Source organism: Cydia fagiglandana, chromosome 7 (genome assembly GCF_963556715.1).
Source record: "Cydia fagiglandana chromosome 7, ilCydFagi1.1, whole genome shotgun sequence".
Lineage (NCBI taxonomy): Eukaryota > Metazoa > Arthropoda > Insecta > Lepidoptera > Tortricidae > Cydia > Cydia fagiglandana.
In genome coordinates, this window is record NC_085938.1 from 7,221,924 (window position 1) to 7,249,138 (window position 27,215).

General features: G+C 36.3%; 1 protein-coding gene across 10 annotated transcripts in view; it reads right to left on the reverse strand.

Annotated features, from left to right (window-relative positions):
• The window catches only part of LOC134665829 (3',5'-cyclic-AMP phosphodiesterase), a 614,694-nt gene that overhangs the window by 169,948 nt on the left and 417,531 nt on the right, over window positions 1-27,215 (reverse strand). Inside the window, exon 1 of one of the 10 annotated variants that reach the window (XM_063522840.1) lies at window positions 3,728-3,963. The exons of the other annotated variants lie outside the window; for them this stretch is intronic. Coding sequence (XP_063378910.1) covers window positions 3,728-3,801 — 74 coding nt within the window. The 5' untranslated portion in view covers window positions 3,802-3,963. Of the gene's footprint in view, window positions 1-3,727; window positions 3,964-27,215 lie in introns of those variants that run through there. 10 annotated transcript variants of the gene reach the window in all.

Below are 27,215 nucleotides of genomic sequence, written 5' to 3' on the forward strand. Positions count from 1 at the left end.
TCAGGGTTAGCCACTAACTCGGGGTTACCTGGTTAAACCCTGAGTTACCAGTCAAATTTAACCCTGTTTTAACGTTTAACTCTGAGTTAGTGGCTCTTGGGCCCTTAGTATCTTAAAGGTTTGCTATTTCTCAATTTTAATCTGTAACATGTACTTACTAACAATTGTAATACGAAAAACTAGCAAGTCGAGTTAAGACTCGAGTCATCTGCTCGATTGCTGACTAATAGTCACATAAAAATAATCAGCTATAGATTCTAATTAATGGTAATAGCCTAGGTGATACGCCTACTGAGATTTATGTACCTATTTAAAAATTTTCAAATAGCAACATCAAAGTTTATCGATGTTTTTTTTTTACAAGCAATCGGATTTACCTGAAAACGTTCTACTTTAGCCTAATAAAAATATACGGTGTGTGTGAAATTGATCTAAAGTAAAACAGCGAAGACGCCTCGAGTGCCAGGGATAATAAGATTGGTACCGGTCAAGGTTGGCCCGCCATTAGGATGCGATTATCTACTTGCCACTCGGTTGAGTCACGCTTACCACTCGACAATACGGGGTACTTTCCATTAACACGTTGTACCGCTTTGCACGCGATTCTCTTGCTTTTTTTTTGTCTTTTGGGAGATTATCTGGGTTACCTACCTACTGCTGTATTCGAACTTCAAGATATTCACAAGAGACGACACGTACTAGATCCATTCTAGATACGTTATAGTTTAGATATCAACTAGTTCTCTTTTGCAGCGCAATTCGGGCAACCAATGTCACTTTTACGTTAGATAGAGAAAGATATCTATTAGATGTGAATTGGATCTCGAAGTCATATCCTGTGCAAATCGTTCAAGAGTATCTCCAGAATCACGCAAATGTCAAATTTGACAGGTTAGATCTTAAACATATCGTTATCATATCTTGGTGATGTCTAAAAGATATCTAATAGATGTCTATTTCAAAATCCGAATCGGGCCCTGAGTCACGCTTACCCCTCGACAATACGGGGTACTTTCCATTAACACGTTGTACCGCTTTGCACGCGACTCTCTTGCTTTTTGTCTTTTGGGAGATTATCTGGGTTACCTACCTAGATTTTTAAAATCAGATTCTGCTGTGCTCTATATCTTCTTTTTACCCTTTTAAGGATTCAGAGTTAGTTTCCTACAATGACATAACATTTTTTGAAAGTCAGGTTCAAATTTAATTGTAGAATTTCTCAACATTACGGTTTTATTTGTGATTCTTTTTCACCATCATAATCTAGAAACTTATGAGTTCCCTTCTAATGAGATACGCTCCAGTTTATTCTCAGTCCAAATAAGTTCTTAACGAATTCCACGGTCTACTCTACTTTAAAAGTTAAAAAATCTTTAGAAAAAATATCGAAAAATTCAAAACCCAATAAATCGAATTATCACATGTGGCCCGCTGTCAGTTGTTATTACCGGGTGTGGCCTGTAATATGAGCAAACAATTTAACTGTGGGCTGTACTCCTCATACTGACCAACATTTGTCCAGCAACTTTTAAAAATAACATGTGGTTTGATTTTTAATACACTTTCAAGTTTATTCTAAGACGCAATGTATTGCAAATTTTGTTATGTTTAAGGCGTGACAAGCAACGCCAATCACAAATGATATGGCATGGCGATGGCGTCCATTGAAGATAATATTTATTTTGTATGAAATTAGGGAGTCTAAATACTTCATAATTTTTAAAAGTTGTTGAACAAGAGTATCACCGTTTGAGGAGTACAATATATGTTTTAATTATTTGCACGTGTTACAGGCCACACCCAGTATAACATTTATAACATTTTACCGTATTGACACCTAACCACTGTTTACAAAAAAGCTAATCAATGAATGTGAATTATTTTATGCAGGAAAATTACTATATTAGAATGATAGTATGGTATACATGGTCGTATTATTCGGGCCCATTCTGTTTATTAACTACCATAAACCGCGCCATAGCATTTTTATTTGATTCAGTAGGTATTTCACGGATATTTAAAAAAAAAAGGAATCAGGGAAAAATGAACACTAACATCAGTACATCTATCAAAATTTATTTCGGAATATACAGTAAATAATGTCTTTCCTGTGAACTTCGTCTGAGAAACTTTTTGTTTATCGACGAAAAAGTCGGTCGTGCTCGTTTGCATGCAATCGAGAGGGAGTTTCAAATTAAGGCCCCATTCTCTCAACTCATCTTGTCGGATAAGAACGCTGGCATAAGACAAAAGACACAATATTCGCTTCGCATTTTTTAAATAGGTTTTTCGTCGGCGCTAAAGGTTTTTCTTCGTAAACATAAGCATTAGATTGATTAAAAAAGTAAAGTACTATGTCTAACGCAGTACTGATGCTGTAAAGGGGCCCACTGATTAACAGTCCGCCGGACGGTATCGGCCTGTCAGTTAGTACAAAATTTTGACAGTTCCGAACAACTGACAGGCCGATACCGTCCGGCGAACTGTTAATCAGTGGGTCTCTTAAAACTCAATTTAATTATTTTTTGTAAGTAAATAGTAAGATCAAACGAATTTTCCAACGCTACTTACCGGACTTGCGTAACTACATAACTCCCCGAACAGTGGTATCAATAGGCCTGATGGCAGTAATTAGTCATCCATTTTGGGGGTGAAAAGAAGGGTTTAATAAAAAGCAGATTTGTTTAAAATTATGGTACCCAAGCTCTCCGATCTCCGAACAGCTGGAGCTACCTGTTACCACCGCCTTCCATCAAGCATCAGACCGCAACAGTTGGAGGCAATTTATAAATCGCAAGTGGAGTCACGATCCTCAGCAATGGGGGAGCGATTAAGAAGAAGAGAGATGGTACCCAAATTACTAATTCCACGCAGACGAAGTCGCGGGCAAAAGCTAGTATATTAATAATCCTTCAGTTTATACTGAGATTGGGCAATTTTCTAGAATCATATTAACATATATGTTTCTTTGAAACCATTATTTCCATGATTCTTTGTTACTGTCATCACTCATCAGGCCTATTTAGAAAAGGTTAGAAAGCACTGACAAGAACAACAGTAGTATGTCTTACCCACAAAACTCCCGTAAAACTTCAATATATAAAATTATTTTTATCGGGTTACTCACTACGTTACTCCAGTTGAATATTTCGTCATGTTTCGATTTTTTTTAAAAATTGGAATTATGTGAGTACGATTTAATATCACCCCTGAGTGAACTCTTAATGTGGCTGTAATCTGTCCCATAATCTAAATATATTTGCTCGGTTCCCTGGAGGCAGGTAGGTTGTTTAGACAAGATCAGTGCGAGACTCCATATTTCGTAGTATACTTTGACACCCGCTTTTAGCTTTATGGAAAATCTATAATACATATTCAGATTTATGAAAGAAAGTCACGCGTGTCTTCTTTCGACAGTGTATAATATCTAATATAACGTACCTTGTCCCAATCGACATTATTACAAACGCCTTGTCATTTCTCCAGATTATACCAGACATAAGGCCCCCCCACCCCACATCTGGCGTCTTTACAGCGTCAGCGTCTACAATTCTATGGCCGCTGCTCGACGCAACGTCGACGCAGCGTCGACGCAACTGCGCAGCGACGTTATTTTCCATAGCGCTGACCAGACGCCGACAGACGCCGACGCTCGAAAGACTAGATGTGGGGGGGCCCTAATTAATAATAGATTTCTCCAGACATAATTTATAAAATATAATATTACCGGGTGTGATGCGGGTGGTCCTCCTGACCGCTGCTGCGCTTTCTCTTGCGCTTGAAGCACCAGTCCTGGCCCATCGCATCACAGCCGGCGCGCCGCGAGCCCCCCGCGCCCAGCGCGCGCTTCACTTGCACCTCCCCACCATCACCTGTGGCCGGGCCTTTTGAGGCAACGTCTCAACACTGGCCAACCTTATCACCGCAGTCACAGTCACCGGCCGGATAACCGTCAAAGTTCACTTGCACATTACAACCGTTACGTGTTTCGGGACTTTGCTGGCAATATGTTGCTGGAAAGTTCTTATTCACAATCACTGGCTGGATCAAGATCGATAGTCTTCCGATTGAAAAAATAGGGTTTATAAATATACCTGCTTACAAGGTTAACGTATAGGTAATTAAAATTTTGTATTTATATATGACATTCGATTCTATCATGAATAATTGGACACACTTTTTAGTTACTCTTTAAATCGTTTTACATCGCTGACAGCGTTAATTGACTTATAATATACAGTGTGTTTTCTGTAACAGGAGCAATAAATTAAACTGTAGGCTGTACTCCTCAAACTGACCAACATTTGTTCAGCAACTTTTGAAAATAACTCATGATTTGATTTTTATTACACTTTACAGTTTATTCTAAGACGCAATGTATTGCATATTTTGTCATGTTTACAGCGTGACAAGCAACGTCAAACACACTGATGTCAGCGTACATTGAAGGCAATATTTATTTTGTATGCAAAAAAAAGAAGTCTATGGATTCATATTTTTTATAAGTTGCTGAACAAATGTTGGTCAGTTCGAGAATTACAGCCTTTAGTTTAATTTATTGCTCCTGTTACAGGAAGCACCCTGTATATCCTAGGTATTATTAGCCCGGCCAAAACACAATTGAAAATATATACCAATAGTCAATTAACTAAGTACTTAGAAGTCAAAGAATTTAATCTTCTACCCATTTTGTACTTTGTCACAGTGACAATAATAGTATGAGGTCTCTTAAGCGACTTTCATATTGATTAACACTGTGACAAGGTACGAAATGAGTCGGAAATTAAGTACTTTGACTGAACTAACAAACGTTTAATGCGACACTTGCTTCAATTTCCAGTTACAAGTGAATTAAAAAAATCTTTGTAATTATTTTTAAGAAACCATTTTACTCTAGCGAGTGTCAACAACCCTTAATCCAAACCTGTGTTTTCAACTTTATTATTTATGTCAAAGTTTGAGTGGAGTTCTTCTTTTGTTATTAGAAAACTTTGTTCGGCTTCCTTTTCTTCCAAGTTTACATTCGATGATTCAATACTTAAAAGAGCAGGTTAGTTTTATACCGGGTGTGGCCTGTAATATGAGCAAAAAAATTAACTGTAGGCTGTACTCCTCATACTGATCAACATTTGTTCAGCGACTTTTGAAAATAACTTGTAGTTTGATTTTTAATACACTTTAAAGGTTATTCAAAGACGCAATGTATTGCGAATTTTGTTATGTTTAAGGCTGACAAGCAACGTCAATCACAATGATATGGCGTGGCGATGGCGTCCATTGAAGATAATATTTATTTTGTATGAAAAATAGGGAGTCTATAAACTTCATAATTTAAAAAAATTGTTGGTCAAAAGTGTCACCGTTTGAGGAGTACAGTCTATGTTTTAATTATTTGCTCATGTTACAGGCCACACCCGGTATAGGTAGTTTGTTAATTACACATTAAAAATTAATTGGAAACACTTTGTTTTTTTATCGATTCTTTGAATAAAAATGAATGTGGAAGGTAAAGCATTATTTATTATGTGCCTATTTTTATAATACGTTTTAGAACTCTGAAGACATTTACGTTGTCATTATAACACTGTTTTTGCTGTAGCGTATGTAAATTAAATTCGTCTTTAACTTATGGTAGAGAAAGGGAAAGCCACTTTTCTTTAGCGTCGCATTTTTCCTCGTTTATTGAGGCTTCTTGTCTTGAAGAACACATGGTAGCAATTTAATTACTGTTCTTCATTTATTTAATGTTGGCCCATAATATATAATAAATAAATAAAAAAGCCTTTATTATTTCTTGCATGAAAAAAAAAAACAAAATAAAATCAAACAATAGTGTATAGGTTATTTAGTTAATTAGTAACTTATTATATAACATTTTGGAAACATCTTAATTTCTAATATGTTAGTAATTTAGTATTTATATTTAGGTAGGTATGATTAATTGTTGTTTCTGCAAGAACCCCAGTTTGGGTGAAGGCCTCCTCCAAAGATGCCTATTTAATTCGGTCTTTGCGCTTATGAGATTCTTGTATTCTTCTGTTGACTTTCCTACTCTTCGCACTTCCGATATACCTGTTATGTTGTACTTGATTTCTTTTCTTGATTCTTCTATTTCTATTAATCAATCATATACTTGACGAAAGTGTTCTGACTTTGTATGTTTCAATCTGTATTCGGTGTGTGTTCCTTTGTTCTTTGGAGGGTTTTGGTCATAATCTTCCCCGGTGACCAGCCGTGTTGGAAGATGTATTTTGTTTTTTCTATTCTTGATTTTTGTTAAGTAATTTCTGTGTAGAGGAGGGGTAGGGTACTAATTCTATAAGTTCGTGTCTTGTTTTTCTTTGTTGTTTGGATTTTTATTTACTAAATAATTTAATATTCCTGGTTTTAGAACTGTCTCCGATACGCTTTGTGGTCTTTGTAATGGTGAATGCATAGGTTGGGTTTTATTTTTCTTTGAAACCTGTGTTCTATAGTCATTCTGGCGTTGATTGTTCTCTGGTGATATTTGGAGGTTCCTTTTTTTGTTGGATGTCATGTCTATTGATTTTCCAACGATTACTAATTTGTCATACTTGATGAAGGCTTTATTCCCGTTCGCGTTTTCCATTTTTAGTTGAGTTTGTAATTCTCTCCTTTTTTCTAAGATGTTTGGTGGGAAGTCCTCAGTGATGTAATATCCAGTATTGTTGAGCATTTTCTTGTTTTTCAAAATATTGATTTTTGTACCAAGGGTTGAGAATGTTACCCCTATGGGGCGGGGTCTGTCCTTTTTTACGCCTAATCTTCTAAATGCCTGAATATCCTTGCGGTCCAGTTCAATTTTGAAGTGTTCTTCGATAAATGATATGATGGCGTTCTCCTGTTCAGAATATGGTAAATTGTTTTCTTCAATTCCGAAAAATATTAGGTTTCTTTGCCTCGCCTGTTTTTCTAAAATACATAGCCTTTTTTCTTGTGTGTCCACTTTCTCCTTAAGAATATCGTACTTTTCTTCCCATTTTACGAATTTTTCATCAATGATTGTATTGATATTTTGGGTCACTTGTTCAGTAACGTTTTTTCCGCTCTCCCGAATCGTTGTTTTTTGTTCGTTTAGCTCTTTTTGTATCTCTTGGAGTGTGGATAGTACTTGTTCCATTTTTCTTGTACGTATTTATCGATATCAGTATGGTGGCGACGTTTGCGGCGAGATGTGGGACTAATTTAAACTGACAGTTGTAGACTTATTGCGCGATGGTGGCGCCCTAGTGTCGGGTAGCGGAACTAGGTCCGAAGTGGTAGTAATAATGTTACGTAGGTGGCAGCGACTTTGCGGCGAGTAGCAGAACTAGCAGAACCCCATAATATAAGACCATTATTTAATTTAATTATAATTTTTTGCTTTTTTCTGACTATAGTTGGCGACATTCTAAGACATTTTATGAGACTATTTTTATGAGATTATAGTATGAATGGAGAATCTGATTTTTAATCAAACTCATTTTAACATGAACACATTATAAAGCAAGAAAATTTATAAATTATAACAACATCTTACGCATATAATTCATCATAAATAATAGGTACAAATTGAAATTGAAGATTCAAAATAATTAATGAATCTACCGTATTAATGTTGTCATATTTATAGAGGTTGGCTTTGAGTAGGTATCCCAGAAACCAAAGCGGTTTAATTAAGCAAGATACAAGATGGGATTATACTACGAATATTTAGTTACACAGAGTAAGAACGAACAGAATAGAAAGATGTTGTAAATGTTACAATACACACGTTATATTTATGTACTTTTGTAACAATGCTCAAGAAGAACAATTAAAATGGGTCGCTTGTTTAGAATTTCCATTATCTCGGTATTGGGTGTACAGCATTTAAGTGCTTTTCTTTTGGCATGTAATAGTTATTTACGATACAAGTGCGAAAAATAGGAATTTTGCAACGAGTGGTGAATTTTAAAACACGACTGAAGGGAGTTGTGAATTATCTATTTGCACGTGTATCGTACAACGTTTTACAGTATATATAGCCCTTTAAATTTTCGTCGTAGTTACATAATGTGCTTATTATAGCACAGGGTGCCGTAATGTAGCACCAGATGTACTATAAAACATAAAAAAGGAACAGTACTTCCACTTATTACAAAAAACTTATTACTCTTATTAGCCAGTAAAATATATTATGGCTTAAACATACAATACCCAATTAACGTAAAATGATATTTGCGCCTCTGTTTATTGTATATCTTTGTTATTATATAGCAAAATAGATGCGCAATGTCGCAGAGAGAATTTAGGGAATGTATAAGTAGATAACTAAGAGTACATAATTATGATTTAAACTAGTAGTCTTCGAATCTGAACTTTAATATGATTAAACCAGTGTATAAGCGACGCGTATAATGTTCAAGGATTAAGTTAAGATGAAACTTTGTTAATATGTAGCGTGTTTGTTTCTTTTGTGGAATTTCAAAAGGTTTAAATTATATTTGTTGGAGTTAATCTACCACTTTTTTTTCTTATGCTTAGAGTTTTTATATTTCTTTGCTTTAATAACTTTGAACAAATATTTGACCAATTGATCGCTAAAGATTATGTACATAATAATTTTACCGATATTTTAATAAGGTTTTAGTGGTTTTTGAGTTTGAATTGCCTAAAAACAATTTTATATACTATTAAATTTATTCAAACTTTATTGCGTTAGAGAATTCCTAATGAAATAAACTGAAGACTAAATAAGTAGACTTACTGGAGATATGAAGTTCGTCTACAGCGCTAGTATTTTATAAAAAAAACTGGATTTCAGGGGATCCACGAAAATGAGGGTTCATTAGCAAACCGTCCAGTAAAATGGTAATGATTTTATCCGTCAAATACCTATCCGGTGTCCATAAATCCAGCAGCAGATAACAACGTCCCTTGTCCGGGGTCCATTAGTCAAGCAACAAACGTAAAATAAAATTTACAATGTAACTCCAAAATATTTATTGTGTTTTTATATTTTTGTGTAACAGAGATAAATAAGGTAACATTTTGATGCTCGAAGGGTTTTTCAGACCGCGCCCGGAGATCGATTACAGGTGTGTCAAAATGTGACAGTCAATGGAAAAGGGTTACGCCCTAGACATAGAATGGTAAAATGTTGCGAACCTGGGGTCAATCGACAGGTCTTATTTTCGCTCGAATGGGCAATAAAGTATCTTACTGCATGCGGCAATTTGTTCCAAAAAATCCTGGTTTAGAATGTTTTGTAACAATGATGAATCTGTAGACGTGTTTCCATTATACAAACAAATAGGACAAAGTAAGTATTGTAAGTTGATATTTGGGTGGTTTGATAGTGAAATTGTTAAGTAAATCAACAAATACGTTATACGGGTTGTACACACTCATCGAGAGACCCCGCGACAGGCCGAGAACGAGTGTGTGCAATTGTACATGCTGCTCCCTTCTCGGCACGATCTTCCTTGTCTCGTCTTGTGCTTCTCTTTACGAGGAGCATGATCTTTACCAAGAGCTAGTATAATATTTTAATTTACACTTAGTTTATCTTAAAATTCTTCAAGGTTTTTTTTGTAATTCTTATTTCGTAGCCCTACAGGGCCACTAGAAATACGATAAATTTTTTAGGTGTGTCTTGGGCGTCTCTACGTGTAAATAAAGATGAAAAACGTGTGCTGTTTGTTTTCACATTCAAAGGAGAGATGTCTCAACATAAATTATTCGTGCTTAAGGTCACATCTTTAAATTGTGTGACCGCTAGTAAGGATAGCAAGATAGAGTAGGTCCGAAGATGAATGGGTTCCCGTGACATTTACTCGTATTGTTTTTATTTTTTATCAATTCAGAGGGAGTTCATAATTATTTTAAATAACTAACTGCTTTTCAGGCCCTAAAAATAAGACTATTTGAGACCACGGCTGACCTTAGAGCTGGCTAATTCCTAGGCCAAAGAATAGGCATTTCAGCGTGGAAATGTAACCAGCCATATGGGCACCCTTCCGCAGGGGACAGATCTGGGGGACCTAAGATAGGTGGGTTTTATTTATTTATTTTATTAGATTTAATTTATTTAGTTTATACATAATTTTAATAATAGTTTACAAGCTTTGTTATTGATTAAATATTAGGTACCCATGTTGATCTTTTAAAGTTAAAGGGTAATTAGACTAATTAGTGGTTCAGGATTCACAACACCGTCAATAGGTACCATTTTTTTTTAAAGAAGCCCTGTGCCCGGCATTAAAACGTATATGGCCTTATGATAATGATGATTAAAAACACGTGTAGATAAAGTAACATTTTCGTATCCTGTTTCGGCATATTACAACTTTTATAATTTTCATCTCATCAAACTTTTGCGGCGCTAAGCAACGGCAGGCAATTAAAGTCTCTCGTTAGCCGCGGATCAAAATCATCTTCGGATTTTTACCTATCTAATCTTTGGAGTATTTGCGGTAATAAATTGCCTACAGTGCCTCGAGGCAACCCGATGCTGACGTATCAGTGACTTTGAAAACGCGTTTAGTCCACAGTATAGGTACAGATATTTATGAAGATGGTGGTGCATGCATTCCTGTTTCGTGGCTGAATGCTTCCTATTTATTTTACGAACCAGGCGGCCAAACCAAGGTGACGATCGCTTGCGCTACGCCATCGAATCGCTTTGTGTCTCTCTATCACTTGCATATTAATGTGACAGTGACAGTTGCGTTTCGCTCGCTACGTACAGCAATAGCGATTGGCATTTTGTCTACGGGGCCTGTAAAAACAAAGTTGAGACTCAAGGACAGGATCAGTTACAGATAAAAGCAATCATTTAAAACTTTGTCATTGTAGCACAGGTTAATTTTATCGGATCGGACAAAATAAATTCACGATAAAACCGATACAATTATGTTTGACAATTTGACATCTAGCTGGTCTTTCTTCAAACGCATTTAATAGTTTTTTTTTAAACTAGTGCGAGGCCACAACTCAATTGACAGTATTTACAAAAACGAAGTTGGAATAAACATGACCAAGTGAGTTGCTAGTTTAAACCACTCCAATCTACCTCCGTTTGAACGCTATCTACAACCATGTGGAACCCTAAAGATTTGAAAGGCTCCAAGGCAAGGATGGTTTTAGCGCGTTTAGCTAAAGGCAGACAATTCGTTCTGCTTACGCACGCTCAAATGTATTCTCGACTCGACTCTCGTAATAAGCCCAAGGACAAACAAAATTGGTCGGAGCGATGAAACAAGACGTAACCACTCGTCCAACAGAGAAATGCTCGTATTCATATTTTATTGACGCTACAAAGGAAATGAGTAGTCTAGCATAAGGAAACCATAAAGATACCTATCAAGTTAAAATCTAGGTATATAAAATTAAGTACCACTTTGTGAGAAACCTCTCTCGAAGGCTTGAGTTACTATATAATGTGTTAGTTAACAGATATATGATGACGTGCGTCACTTACTGCGCTTCTTTTTATTTGAATGCTGTTTTCCATATTAAATGTGAACATTTATGGTTTTATAACAGCCAACCGTGTCGTTAGAAAGAGATTGAGAGACTTGAATATGTTGTCAAGCTGTTAATATACATACATCGATTACGATACGGTATTTCCAACATGGCCACCTGGCCAAGACGACAGTCACACGCACATCGTAATTTATTTAGAAATAGGCCGTGTACTTCTCAGGTTGATCTCATCGTAAAGAAAATTAGTATAGTTCGTTTTTTCTAGCATTAGAAAGAAAGTAAGCGATCTTTTAATTGAAAAACACTTGTTAAAAATCAGTAACTATTATTTATGAAAGCAGAAGAGTATAAATTATAGTATTAGATTCATAATTCTTACATATTTGCCATGACTTATTTTTAAAACGTGTTTTTATATAAAAAGACACATCAAGATTGTTTACCTTATTTCTAATGCTAAAAAAACGAACTTCAAAATTAACTAGTATAATTTGACAGAAAAATATAAGAAAATCAAGTATGTAAAAATGTTACATCTACTACAGATTTGAGATTATAGGAACTTTCAGTATGACCTTAATACTTTTGAGATAACAACATTTTACTTGCAGTTGATTGCCGTTTTGATGTATGGAACAAAACTCCAAGGTTAAATTTGTCCCGTAATAGTATAAAACTTTGCCCTTTAACATAACTTTGCCCACCGCGTCTTCACTTTCTTCAGAAAGTGTATCTGTAACTCCTTTTAAGTTATTTCGCTTTTACTGAACTGTGACGCGGTGGGCAAGGTTATGTTAAAGGGCAAAGTTTTATACTTTTACCTTAATCATAGCGTCTACTCATAATCGTAAAATTATAAAATTACTATAATTTCCATATTATTCATAATATTCGTTGCATCAATAGTATTTATTTTGGGACTGTACGGATTAGTAAAGGGAGCAAACGATGATATTTCACGGTTGCTATCTAGATAGCAATCCTCAGTTTAAGCCAGGGGGATAATAAGTATAAGCCGCTCCATAATAAACGAGGCACTTTCTTAAGAGCTTATTTGCCAAAGGAAATATTGTTTTTCCTTATTGTTTTAAGTCAGAATTTTAATATTTTGTTTAGTAAAATAATAATGGTAGAAATAATCTAAATGATAATTTTAAATTAATTTATACAAAACTGACCTAAGTAATAATATATAATAATTTAATGTTAATCGATGTAAATAATTTGAACTCTAAATCTCTCTGAATTGTATTTTTTTTAATAATTACATATTTGTAATAATATAAAATATTTTTTTATTGCGGCAGTTTAAATCCATGTAAGTAGGTATACTTATGTCACGTGGCAGCAATGCATTTTGGTTCAATGACCCTATCTGCTGACCAAGGTTAAGGTCATTGAACTAAACTGTATACTTAGGGTACAGGGTTTTTTTCATTTCATTTTCATATACAAAACGGAAGGATGTATTAGACATAAAAGAACAGAGTTCCTATTAATTTGTCATGCATACTAAAGACTATAACTACGTACATATATATGTACCTATATATATGTCTAGTTTTACATGTAGGTATACACGTGATAACACACTTGTAGTTCTAGGATTTCTTACTGAATAACGCATGGAGCGGCTGGTGCTAATATATACGTATCGTAATTACAATAAGCCAAGATTAAGATTAATAATAATTATTGTAACCTATGTAAACTCGCGCGTCGACACTGAACTGTCAAGCGTCAAACGCTAATGGCGTGTCGTCGCGGATGTTTTATACAATTACTGGTTTATACATCGGATCGGAATCGGGAGATCGTGTTGATAATTTCGAGCAAAAGTCGCGCGAGGCACGTCGCGTTCGCGGCAGGCACTGATGCCGCCCGGGTCCGACCAGTGACGTCAGAGAGCCCTGCCCCGCGCATGCGTACTCCTCTGGCATACTCCAAAACTCTCCACGAGGGCCCTCCATCTCGAGACCTCAACTTCGCTTTGGGACTTAATCGATTTTTAAGCTGCAGTTTGACATTCAGGTGTGTTTGATGCAGATCGGCCGGGAAGATAGACAATTCCTTTAGTGCTATATGCGCACGTGTCTGTAGGTACATAGAATGTAGTAGAGCGTGAATGAAGTTCACGCGTTCAAGGACCTTGACGCTTATACTTGGTATCTAACCCTGTAGTACTTATGTATATGTCGGTACATACTTACTTTAAAAGTGGTGTTCTATATTCCTTCGTAATGTAAAGAGCATTTATGCTATAGTTAGCATGAATCAGAATAAAGTCAATAAACTTAATGCTAACATATGGCATCGTCTCAGGGCTTTTAGCGTCAAACGGAATATTATAGGTATTTAAGCGCTAACAACACACGAATATACCACGTAACAGAATCATGCTTTACGAGTAGGTACCTAAATCATTATATAAATTAAGAGATTCATTTTCGTTGACCTCTTTTATAAATAGGGGGTTGGTATACTTACTCGTATAGTAGAGTATAATATATGAGAGTATAACTTCACACACAATAGAAATGATAGCGACTTGAAAGGGAGACAATATAACGTTTGTTATCGTTATATTTATGTCTCACGAACAGTTCTGTGTGGCGATGTAAATATTCCTATTAGTATTAACTTTCACTTGAACTTATTCGGCACTTACTCGGCGAATATATCGCATGACATGTACTTATCGTGATTCGTGAGAAAATCATGAGTTTAAGACAGCTCACAAATAGTCGGACGGAAGGTTGGACAACGGATGTAATAGGGTCCTGTAGGCCCCCGGATGCTTCGTAATAGGATCCTCTAGGTAATGTCAGGCGTGGCTCACTCCAGGATTTCGTCGCTTTGCTACAGGTAGCTAAATGTACATCCGTTCCACACCAATTTTGCTGGCGATAGCTATAAGCGGCCATATCTGAACACGCTAACAAAACGCGTCTGTTACGATCAGAACAGATATGGCCGCTAAGTGGAGACAGCGCCACGCGCGGCTTATTGGCAAACTCCAAAATTGGGGTCGAACGGATGTACTTTTAGCTACCTGTAGCAAAGCGGCGAAATCGCGGAGTGAGACACGCCTGCTAGTACTATTATTTATTCTGTGGCCTGGTTTAAAATCTGAAATGTAATCCTAAAAGATATGCGTTGGAAACAATGGTTCCATTAGGGTCCAACGATGAACCATCGAATTATATCAGCATTGTTTCAATATCGTGACGGCAGCGTTCGATACACCTCATTAGTTGCCTACTGAATATCTGTCATGTATGAAGCATCGCTGAAGGTATTATTTACGCGAGTTCGAACAAGTGTGCTGGAAGCTATTTTTTTTACCACGACGCTGGATACGCCTCGCGTTAAGGTAAGTAGACAGCAGTGGCGGCGCGTACATAAAAGCCGATTCCCACCGGCTTGCCTGTTTTTGGACGTTTGAGCAGAGTTGTAAAGGAAATATGTAAGCCAAATTAGCCCCGGCTTGCCTATGGATATGTTCGACGCGCCGCCACTGGGAGACACCGTAGTCTACGGATGATGAGTGTCACGTGCACGTTGTCGATCGATACGCATACGAGGAGTGTTGACATCTTAGAAAATAAATGAGTGTCGTCTTTAACACAACGCCTTCTCGGGAGCACTTACTCATCAGGAATGATTTACCTATTATGCTTACAATAAAATTTATTGTGGCCGCATTTTTTGTAGGGACTTTGTACTATTCCTTCAGTACTTGAAATTTTTTAGAAACTGTGTATAGGCTGTATTACCAATTTTATAAATATAGTTTCCGCTTATTTAGCTTATTGTTTTTGAGAACGTCAAGACAAAATGCATTATGTGGTTAAATTGGGCAAAACAGAATACAAAATATGCTTTTGTTACGCAACTCCTCATAGGCGGACTATTATTTTTATTGGAGTATCATTGTACCGAGTTAGACGCAGACAGCTCCTAGTAAATAAATACTGCAAGTGTAAATAAAGTATATCCATATATATCCATTCTCCAGGAGCTCAAGGTTACACAAAGACTTTCGGCAATCGTTCACTCTCGTATCCTTAGCTACTTCGGTCACGTTACGCGCAGGGAAGATGACGCCATGGACAGGCTTGTTGTACGGGGCAGAGTGGATGGCACAAGACCCAGATTGCGGCCTTCAATGCGATGGACCGACCAAGTTAAAGCTCTCACCGGGACACCTTTAAATTTGTGCGTGCGGAATGCAATAAATAGAGAAGCATTGCGGGAAACAACAAAAAAGGCCGTACAACGACCTCAATTACCACGACTGCTCTGACAAGAGTATCCGACTAAGAAGTTTTCCCTGTTTTAGTACTCCGTCTGAATAGACTGCTTTGTCATGGTTCGAATTCTGTTTAGTTACACTAATAGGCGTGTATTTAGAAATGTTAATTTCTTTAGTGTGTACACGAACACCTTTCTTTCGGCCCGATTCGAACTTTATGATACGTTAAATATTAGGTCTAGCTCTAGATACGATATGGATTATGGATTAGATATGTCACTGTCAGAAGTAACGTTTCTTCAAACAAAAACGTCAACTTTGACACTGACAAGTCTAATCCATATCGTACCTGGGGCCAAATTCGACACGTACAACTGTCAGATTTCGCATCCACGTCAAATCAACAGTTGATTTTATCGCATACTGAGTTATGATTCCATCAACGGTGGATAATATCATTTGGTACAACCAAAACTCCACTCTAAACTAAGGGTGGTTCGGTTTGGTTTGCCTGTCACCCTAACTGTGGATTGTTAATGTCAAATTTTGACATTGTACGTATTCGAGAACTTATGATTTTTCCCACATCAACGGGAGATCAACATGATACGTCAAAAGTCGCTTGTCGAATAGGGGTCCTAGACGTAATATTTAACGTTATCTTAAAGTTCGAACCGGGCGGTGTTTGTCCTTACGACGTATTCAGGGGCAATATTATCATATTGCGTTGCGGCGTGGGTAATTAAATATTCTCGCACCCTCTTGTGCGACGGCGACGGTTGTTTTGAAACGTGCGTAGTTTTAATTAGAATGCCAATGCTCGTCTACTTATAAGGCACACAACACACAATCATCAAGTTACCATCTTAGTGTTAGCACTAAGATTTTAACTTATTGTGTCTAGCTTAGGCTAGACCTTAGATCTATCACTTATCCCAGGCGGTATAGGTAAGAGCTGCTGAACAGAACCGAAGTGACAACCCTTACCAGTACCTAGACTTGTTGACTCGTTCTAATTTGGACGGTATTAGGTAGACCATCCATTATTTACATTTTAAATATAGTTGGTCAAAGCAAATTTGTTAGTAAATACTAGTACTAGTTAGTAGTAACAGTAGTAGTAAGACAAAGATGTATGATTCTCTCTGTTTGAAATGAGACAGTCCTTTGACTAACTATATAATTATTCTTGTGCTTCAATTTCAAGGTCAAACTGAATTTTCAATGTCAAGATTATTATTATACGTGGTGGGGTAAAGCGGTGAGCGGCTGACGTCCTTCGGACTTTTTATAATTAATTCAATTATGTTAAAGTAAGTATAGTATGTATGTATGTATAAACTCTTTATTGTGCAAAACACAAAACACAAATTTATGGCACAGGATAGGCAGTACAAAGGCGAACTTATCCTTTTAAGGGATTTCTTCCAGTTAACCTTTGAGTAGGTATATAGATGAGAATTGAAGAAGAGGTATAGTCTGCAGCAATAGCAGCGTATGAAACAACGCAGTGTTAGTATCTGCCACCTTTAAATACTTTTTTAAAGAAAGATATATCTCGACAGTTCACGTTCAAAAGTATCTGCAACAGTTTAATTGTTTAATAGGGACTGTGCGCGTTGGGGGGTCTGCCATCTTGTGGCCTGAATCGGAAACATATGTGCACATGTACAGTCGACGTCAAAGAGAAATTTACAGCCAAAGTAACAAAAAAATGTTTACACGACCTAAATGCTATGACAATAAAGTCGTGTAAATAATTTTTTGTAACGTTAGTCGTAAAGATCTCTTTGACGTCGACTGTACATTGCCAAAGCAAGTGCTACCATCTACCGTTCTCGTCGGTACCTTTCCTTCTGCATAGTAGGTGCTGTGAGCTGGACATTGGCAGCATAAACGACACATTTACGCCTCGCGCCAAAAATCTGACGGCGCCTATGCTGCCCCCTAGTCCGGGGCCCATGCACGGGGCCTATACATAGTGACAATATATCTTTTGTTATTAAGCTATCAGAGAATGGTAGATACTTTTGGCGCATAGTCTAGTCTAATACGGTACTTTTGATAATAACTACATGTACAGGTTGACAGTTCTTAATGCGGTAACGTAATTTTGCAATGGGTTTGGCAACTGTCAAAGGTTTCCATAGATGGCGCCATCATAGCTTGCCCCTTTTTCTATGAGATTTGGCTTAAAGGGCTGGCATCCAGGGTATTAACAACACAACACAACACAACAGGGTAAAACATAAATATGACACAATTCTAGGGATTGACAGGGCAAACTATGATGGCGCCATCTGCTAAAAACTCCAACCGCACATAATATTCGAGCAAATAAGGTCGGAACTCGGCTGCCCTAAGCAGAAAACAAGTATCTCGAAAATTTTCAAAAACGGTTTTTTTGCATTTTCGGAATCCACAATTTCAGGCGCATCTTTCACCAAAAAAATAATTGTAAAATAATGCGTAGTTTTTAAAATATTCATGTTTTTAAAATCCAAGTATCTTTTTTTGACCCTGTATTCTACGCTAAATTCAAGTATGTGTCCCATTTCTACGCTAAATTCAAGTAACTAAATAGAGATACTTGTAATTCATATAGATGACCGAGATACTTGAGTTTAGCGTAGATGTTTGTAGCTGCGAATTAGTTTATTACAATGGTAAAACAAGTATCTCCCAACAGAATCTGCAATTTAGGTTAGAAATTAGTTACACAGTTATACAGAAGGTACCTTGCTTAAACATATACATAGAAAACAAGTTTGCTTACCAATATTCGTGTCAAAGGCTAACACGTGAAGAGTCTGTGAGATTTAAGTATAATGAAAAAGTGTTGTTAAAACAATTAAAATGATCTGTATTGTCTACAGTAATGAAAACAGAACACTAGAATGCATGAGATATACGCCTACGCCAAAGAAAGAGGAAATCTAATCATGCCGTATCCGTGCCAAAGGTTTTGGAAAAAAATAGAAACAAAAAAAAACTGACTGGATTCAATTGACCAAAAGGGAAATATTTAATCTAAAGAATAATGCCAACAATTGAATTTTTATAAAGACATATATTATGTGGTAAAGTGAATCATCTGAGGTCAATCTCGAGGAGTCTATAAGTACAGTTAGACCAAGAAAAGTCTGCAGAGATGTTGAGAGCACACTCAGTACCAGTGTTATTTATATCATAATTTCATAGAAGTTTGACGTTTAAAATAACACCTGCACTGCGTGTGCTGTCAAAATATCTGCAGACTTTTCTTGGTTTAACTCTAGCCACTAAAGAGAACCACCAATTACTTACCATATTAATTGGTAACATATTAGCAAAGAATCGATATTGGTTTATAAGAAATAGGTAAAACTGACTTGAAGGATTTAATTAGATTTTTACTTTGTTACATAAGTAACGTAAATAAAGTAACTATGTACCTATGTATTTATCTACGCAAGTATGTGTATCGTCGCCTAGTACTCATAGTACAAACTTTGCTCAATTTGGGGCTAGGTCAACCGGTGCAAGATTGTCCCCAAATATTGATTTTTATGGACTCACCAGCTCTCACCATGCCATGCACCAGCCTCATTTCTATCAAAGACGTCTGTCAAATAGGACTATAAAAAATGCAAGTGCAAGTCGAACTCGCCCACCTTACAAATTTAACTTATTTCCTTTTTTGTACTTTATAGCTTTCAGATTATTCCCTCTCCTTATAGTGTAAGACAATATTACTTGCCGAATTTCATAGTTGGTAGGTCTACGGGACTTCCCATTGACCTAGCTACCTACTACCTACCTACTTAGGTGCCCTTTAAATTTTGATTCCCTTGAGAGTGTCGAATACTTCCGTATTTTTCTATTTTGGCATAAACGACCGTATTTTTTTTTACGTTAAATTAGAAGTTTGATACCACCCATCTACGAAGACAGAGGGTTTGTTGAAGGAATGGGACATTGTATCACAAAATAATCGCTGGCAATAAATAAAATCGATGAAATAGGTACCAATAACCATGTGTCAGAAGGTCCGAGGATGGCAACATTAATTATTAATTTTAAAAAAAAGTTTATTTTCCAAGAGAAAAGGAGTTTTAACACATATAAAAAAAAATTTTTTAAGCGTTTTATTATCTAACATAAATTTTGAAGTCGAGAAACCTGAAAGAAATAAAAATGGGTTTTCGGTAGCTTATGTCATTAGCTTTTATTTGATACCATTTCCTTCAGAATTGCATGAAAATTTGAAAAGTTATTGAGCGGGGAGCCAAATATGTTTAGTATTTAAGAAGCTAAAGTGCTTGCTATTTCAAAGCTAAACACAAGATACTTGAATATGTATAGAATGGTTCTGAGATTTTCGGGCAGTAAACTACACAGAAAACATTTTATGCCTGTACAAAGTTTAATATAAAAGAATATCAAAAAATAAAGTCTGTATAAGCTTAATTTTATCGCCCTTAACATAATGGTATAAAAATATGTTACATTTTAGACCAAATACCTAACAAAACCGGCAAATTACGTTTTTTTGCTCTACTCAAAAATTTGTCAAAACTGGGTTACTTGTTTTCTGCTTAGGGCAGCCGAACTGTCAAAAGCTTCCGAGGCAGTACGGGGTCTACGTCGTATCTCGTAGCAAAGTGAGAATGAATCACCGCATCGCTACGAGTGGCCTACGTGCCCCTACGCGCGTAGCCCAGAGCGAGGATTACTAACACAACATTGCATTGCGTAGCATATTCAATGTTGGCAATTTTCATAACTAAGCGCTAGCTGGGATTTGCCTTCCTCGCGCCGGAGACAGATTCCGATTGTAATTGCTCCTCTACACGATGGGCCAACGCCGGCCACTCTAACGCAGCCATGCGATAGAATGAGATAGCAATATCACTTGCTCCCTCTAACGCATAAATGCGTCCCTTGGAGTGGCCGGCGTTGGCCCATCATGTAGAGGAGCCATAAAAAAGGATACCGACAATTAATAAATACGTCCCTCTCGCACGAATATATTAAAGCAAGACGCACAGTGTTATATATTTTAGAATCATAATTTGTAGTATCTGAATGTCCCGGCGTTAATTTATGTCCGTACATTTGCAGTCTGCACTAGTTTCAGAGTGGTGTAGGATATTTTAAAGTTGGTATATTATATCTCTTAAAGCGCATTCGCGGTGATTTAAGCGGTGAAATGACCTTCTGCGTACTCGTAAGAATCTTGTGAATCTCTGCGTGTGGTAATGGCAACGAAATTTTCTTTTTTAACTTTTGGGTTTTCTAGGTAAGGGTTTTATAATGTAAGTATAATAGTTATTTGTTTTACAAGGGGGCAAAGTTGTTGTTTAACCGCTCGTGCTAATATTGATACCCGAGGAAGCGAAAGATTCCAAAAAGGGTTTCAAAGCACGAGGGTTAAACAAAATTTGCCCCCGAGTGAAACACAAAATTTTTCACCACACCAACCCGAGGCAAATATTGAATGTAAAATATCAAACAAAATCAAACCAAATCAAATCCAAATGAATGTTATTAAATATTTATCATCCATAATAATCATTTAAAAGTCAATTCTACCAGCCAACATAAGAAAACAACTCAAAATTTGCATTTGATTACTTTGCCTCACATGTGAATAAAATGCAACTTTGCTATCAGTTCTTGAAGTGCAAAGTAAGCCTTTCCGAGCTGGTGTGGTGAAAATGAAATTATTATTACGCTGCACATATGTCTTCATTGATAACTAGATATACATATGTAATAGGTATTAGCATGGATCATTCGACCACGATATTCAGAGTAAATGCATAAATTTCTCAACAAGAAATAAAAAAAAATGTATCAAATTTGTGAACGCAACGGTTACGCTCCTACGCATATCGCTGTCATCTTCATCGACTTGAAAATCGCGTTGCATAAATTAATGTGTTGGAGCCACTAGCGCATGATGTGTCGCGTCAAGTGTCAAAACTCGTATACCTCATAGGTAAGTACTTTTTTTTGGCACTTATATTATTCATATCATAATTACTCTTAAATTGCATAATTCTCAAAACACATATATGAAACTTTCCCACCTACCAACAACTGGCGAATTCACGCGCAGCAATTAGATGTAAAAAACATCGCCACTCGTTTGAAATTGCTTAACTAGAAGTGTTTGTTTCCTTTCATCCAATACAGGTGGCACGCTTTCGGTAATAGCACAGAATAAATAATAGTACTAGGTACAGAAGACTCACTCTCTAACAAAACGTGTCTGTTACGATCAGCACAGATATGGCCGCTAGGTGGCGACAGCGCAACGCGCGGCTTATGGCAAACCGCAAAATTGGGGTCGAACGGATGGACTTTTAGCTACCTGTAGCAAAGCGACGAAATCGCGGAGTGAGCCACGCCTGGTAGGTAATAGCCACAAACACTTAAGACTCACAAGTTATAAGGCCAACTTCAAAATGATGTTATTTTGTTATGTATTGCTCGTGCTTCTCTTTCGCACTAATATTGTACAGGTACTTACGAGTGTAATCCACAAAACAATTACAAAACATTGTTACAAGTGTTACAACTGGTTAATTTTTATAATAGGCGTGACTTGAAAGCGGGGTATGATCGGGGGAGGGGGCAGTGCAGGTGAGCTCTGACGTCACGCGCGTGACGTCAACGGCGGGGGTGGGGCACGCGGGCCGTCGACCGACTGCTCGAAACCGCCAACTGAAAACCACGGTACATCTTCACACGAAAAACCACCTTAGTAACCAGATCTTAAGTGATCTTCAATTTGCCGAACTGTATCTCGGAAAAGCTACTTTCAGACAAAAGAAAAGTCAACTCTCAGTGTTATAGTAAGAGGGAAAATGAGGACCATCTTTCGTAATGATCGAAACTAAGAACAGCCTGCGGGGTCGTATGAGAAGATATACCTAAGTAAATATGTAGGTATATTATACTTACCTAAACCGGCGAGCGTGTACGAGGAATGTTACGAAAGTGAAGGAAGCGAAAGAGGTATGTCAGGATCGTAGCAAGTGGAAATCCATGGTCTCTGTGTATGTATATATATATGTATATATATTATTTCGATGGAATTTTTGCAAAATTTTGCAAATTAGTGGCTTTTGCTTATTTGGGTGTCTATAGTTGCGATTAATATTATAATGTAGTAAATGCCCTGCTATAAAACAAAACAGCTTATCTTTCCACTTTTTTGGGAAGCACATACTAAGTAATTAATTACTATATTTAGTATAATTCTGGCCTCTTAAACATAGTTTAAGATACGCACTTTTGTGTTGAATTATTTTTATATTCTAAACGGACGGTTTTATTAAAAAAAGTGTATTTAACATAGAACCAAAGAACTATATTAAAAAAAAATAACATACGTTCAACGTCTTTATTTTAGCGCCATCTCTTCATAACAGTCTGAACGTTGAGAACTTGCCAACAACATAAAAGTTACGCGTCACGTCAGCTTGTTTCAGTCTGAAAAGCGACGCCTTGAGATTCGCGCGTAGTTCATAGAGGGCGTTTACCATGTAACTCGCTTGTTTGCCAATAGAGGGCACTTCGGGACAATAAGCGCTATGGAAATTGTTTGTTTTAGCAAAAGTAAAGTATTCTATACTGATTGCAAATTTTGTTTTTCTATAGAATGTTAATGGCCTATGTATGAACATATTCAGTTTTCTTTGCTATTTTTTTAAATGATTGCACAAGGTAAGTTTTATGTCAAAAATAGCTAACCTTTAACGTACGCTCAGTGATTAACTTTCAGACCTAGTGACCTAACTCGTAGGTATATGCTTTTTAAATTAATAAACCATATTCCAATTTTACACGTAAGATTTCTTGATCACAATTTTATCCCGTGTCACTTTAAAAAACTAAGTAGGTACCTATATTTTGTAGGTCACAAGCAATTATTTTGTGACGCCCCGCTTCAGAAGCAAGTAAGTACCAAGGTATAGACGGAATTGATATTTTACAACTGCTTCTATTGATGGAAAGGGGAAAATTTAGCCACCACTTAGATATTCCATTTTCCTTTGTAACAGAGATAGAACCCTTTTAATAACGGCAAAAATCCAATTCAATTTAATCGTCTGTGATTGCCGCACAGGCGTCGGAATCGCAATATGGCGGCCTAAAATAACCCGATTATAAGATACAACCTCGAAATGCCGGAAAAGGGTTTTGGCAAAGAGAATAGAGTGTATAGAGACGGATTGTCAAAGTAAATTTATGTAGCCGCTGTAAATATACTGCCATCTTTCGACAGAACATAAAACTGTTAGAACGCCATTTGACTTTGATCCTTATTCTTTCACTGGTATGTGTTAACTTATTAAATATTAATATTAACGCCATCTACTCGACTATTAATAGGCCAAAGGTATGGTGCAATATTTTCGAACGATGGAGCCATAACCTTCAGCCTACTCTCGAGTAGATGGCGTTAATATTAATATTTAACAAGTTAACACATACAAGTGAAAGAAAAATGATCAAAGTCAAATGGCGTTCTAACAGTTATAAATTAATCGTCTGTCGAAACTGTAGCTAGACAACTTACCATGACAGTAACTCTCTATTTCAAATTCTCTTTGGTTTTGGATAGGGTTATGGTGTAGTCATATGCCTTATGGGAATATAGTTCAGAGCCGGAAACCGCTACCAACTTTTAGTATGTTGTTGGGCATGGCATTGGGTCTCCAAAACTGCCGGGAGACGGCGGCGCCGGCCATCTACTTCAGCGGAATGACGTCATCAAAATGACTCCCGCTTCGTTGCGAATATTGCATACTGCACCCAAACTATGCATAGCACATACACGTGTGGGGTATTAAATGAAAGCCAATTAAATAAACTTTATTTTATTTATACAAAGTGTACCAAAATATGCAACAGTTTAAGACAAATAAATAAAAATTACGTCAAAAAATATTCGATTATTTGGGTTTTACAACCAAACCTGAAGTCGAACGATAAAGCAATGTACTACAACATTAAAGATGACGTCTTAAGCCATACACCGATATCAATAAAATCAAAATTGGACCAAATATGTGGAAATTATGCATCAAAATGTAGATATTTGCCCATACAAATGCATAAAAGTTAAAAAAATCCAAATTGGTCATTTTCAGGATAATCCGCATAAGCTTCTAGTATGTTATTAGCAATATGACCTGAATTCTAAAACTGCCGGGAGACCATCTCTGTTGTTCCTCAGTTACAAATAATGACGTCATATAAATAATCACTGCCGAATTTCGCAAAATGTAAATTATAGCTATACCACGAGTCTCACATACACATGTGTTATATGTAATGAAAGGTTATTAAATGTATTATGATTCACCTAAACATTGTTTCTAAAAAAAATGTACGGTTTCAGAGCTAGAAACAACGAAATACCACTTTTTATGGAAAAAGTAGATATCTATCAATTTTATAGCTAAACTAAAATCGTCAATAAAATGTTGCGTATAATATTTAAAAAACCAGTTATTCAACTATATATCACAATTTAAATTTTACATTTCCGACAAAAACTGTGGAAGTTCTGGAAAAAAAACTAAAGCGCCCCAACAATTCTACCTTAATGCGCTCATATTATGCAAAGAATAGTTCTTATCATCGAGTATTAAATGAATGAACGTTACATAAAATACATGAAAACGACATTTTCGAATGGAACCATAATTAAAAAAATAATAATTTACTTGATAAGTAAGCAAAATACTGTTTCTTTAAGTACCTAATCTCCTCCTTTCAAAGTTGGTTAAAATGTGGCTTTTGTGACCTGGGCTACAAAGACAAATAAATTGACACCTCATTTATCAAAATCAGTTCAGTTGTTTCATGTAAAAAATACATAATTATACATTTAAGCCTCGATTAGCCTTATACATACATACATACATACATCACTGGCTCAGTGACCCAAAGAGGATCTCTGACACAAAAGAGCGTCACTCTGCCCTATTCTGCGCCACTTCGCGCCAGTTGGGTATTCTTATAAAAGTGGAATCTTGAGTGGTGCAAGGGTTTCAAGGCTGAGCTGAGAAGGCTGGCTGAATTTTCCCTCTGATCCTCCGAAATACAGGTCACCCCTCTGGTTTGCTAACATCTACGGCCTGAGGGTTTCAACGTTAGATGCCAAGCCACGCCAGGCCATAATAGTAAAGGTCTAATTATTGAATTTTAATTTTTTGTCCGACTACGGCAGAATTTGCTATCTATGCGTGCATGTGTAGGTACCGTTTGCATGAAAGTACTGAACTGATTTTGATAAATTAGGTGTCAATTTATTTGTCTTTGTAGCCCAGGTCACAAAAGCTACATTTTAACCGACTTTGAAAGGAGGAGATTAGGTACTTAAAGAAACAGTATTTTGCTTACTTATCTAGTAAATTATTATTTTTTTAATTATTGGTTCCATTCGAAAAAGTCGTTTTCATGTATTTTATGTAATGTTCATCCATTTAATACTCGATAATTAGAACTATTCTTTGCATATTATGAGCGCATTAAGGTAGAATTGTTGGGGCGCTTTAGTTTTTTTTCCAGAACTTCCACAGTTTTTGTCGGAAATGTAAAATTTAAATTGTGATATATAGTTGAATAACTGGTTTTTCAAATATTATACGCAAATTTTTTTTGACGATTTTAGTTTAGCTATAAAATTGATACATATCTACTTTTTCCATAAAAAGTGGTATTTCGTTGTTTCTAGCTCTGAAACCGTACATTTTTTTTACAAACAATGTTTAGGTGAATCATAATACATTTAATAACCTTTCATTACATGTAACACATGTGTATGTGAGACTCGTGGTATAGCTATAATTTACATTTTGCGAAATTCGGCAGTGATTATTTATAGGACGTCATTATTTGTAACTGAGGAACAACAGAGATTGTCTCCCGGCAGTTTTAGAATCCAGGTCATATTGCTAATAACATACTAGAAGCTTATGCGGATTATCCTAAAAATGACCAATTTGGATTTTTTTAAACTTTTATGCATTTGTATGGGCAAATATCTACATTTTAATGCATAATTTCCACATATTTGGTCCAATTTTGATTTTATTGATATCAGTGTATGGCTTAAGACGTCATCTTTAATGTTGTAGTACAGTCAAGGAATTTAAATTCCGACCCATTTCGTACTTTGTCACAGTGACAATCAATATGAAAGCCGCTAGAGACCTCATACGGTTGTCACTGTGACAAAGTACGAAATGGGTCGGAATTTAAATTCCTTGACTGTACATTGCTTTATCGTCCGACTTTTGGTTTGGTTGTAAAACCCAAATAATCGAATATTTTTTTACGTAATTTTTATTTATTTGTAAATTTCTCTTAAACTGTTGCATATTTTGGTACACTTTGTATAAATAAAATAAAGTTTATTTAATTGGCTTTCATTTAATACCCCACACGTGTATGTGCTATGCATAGTTTGGGTGCAGTATGCAAT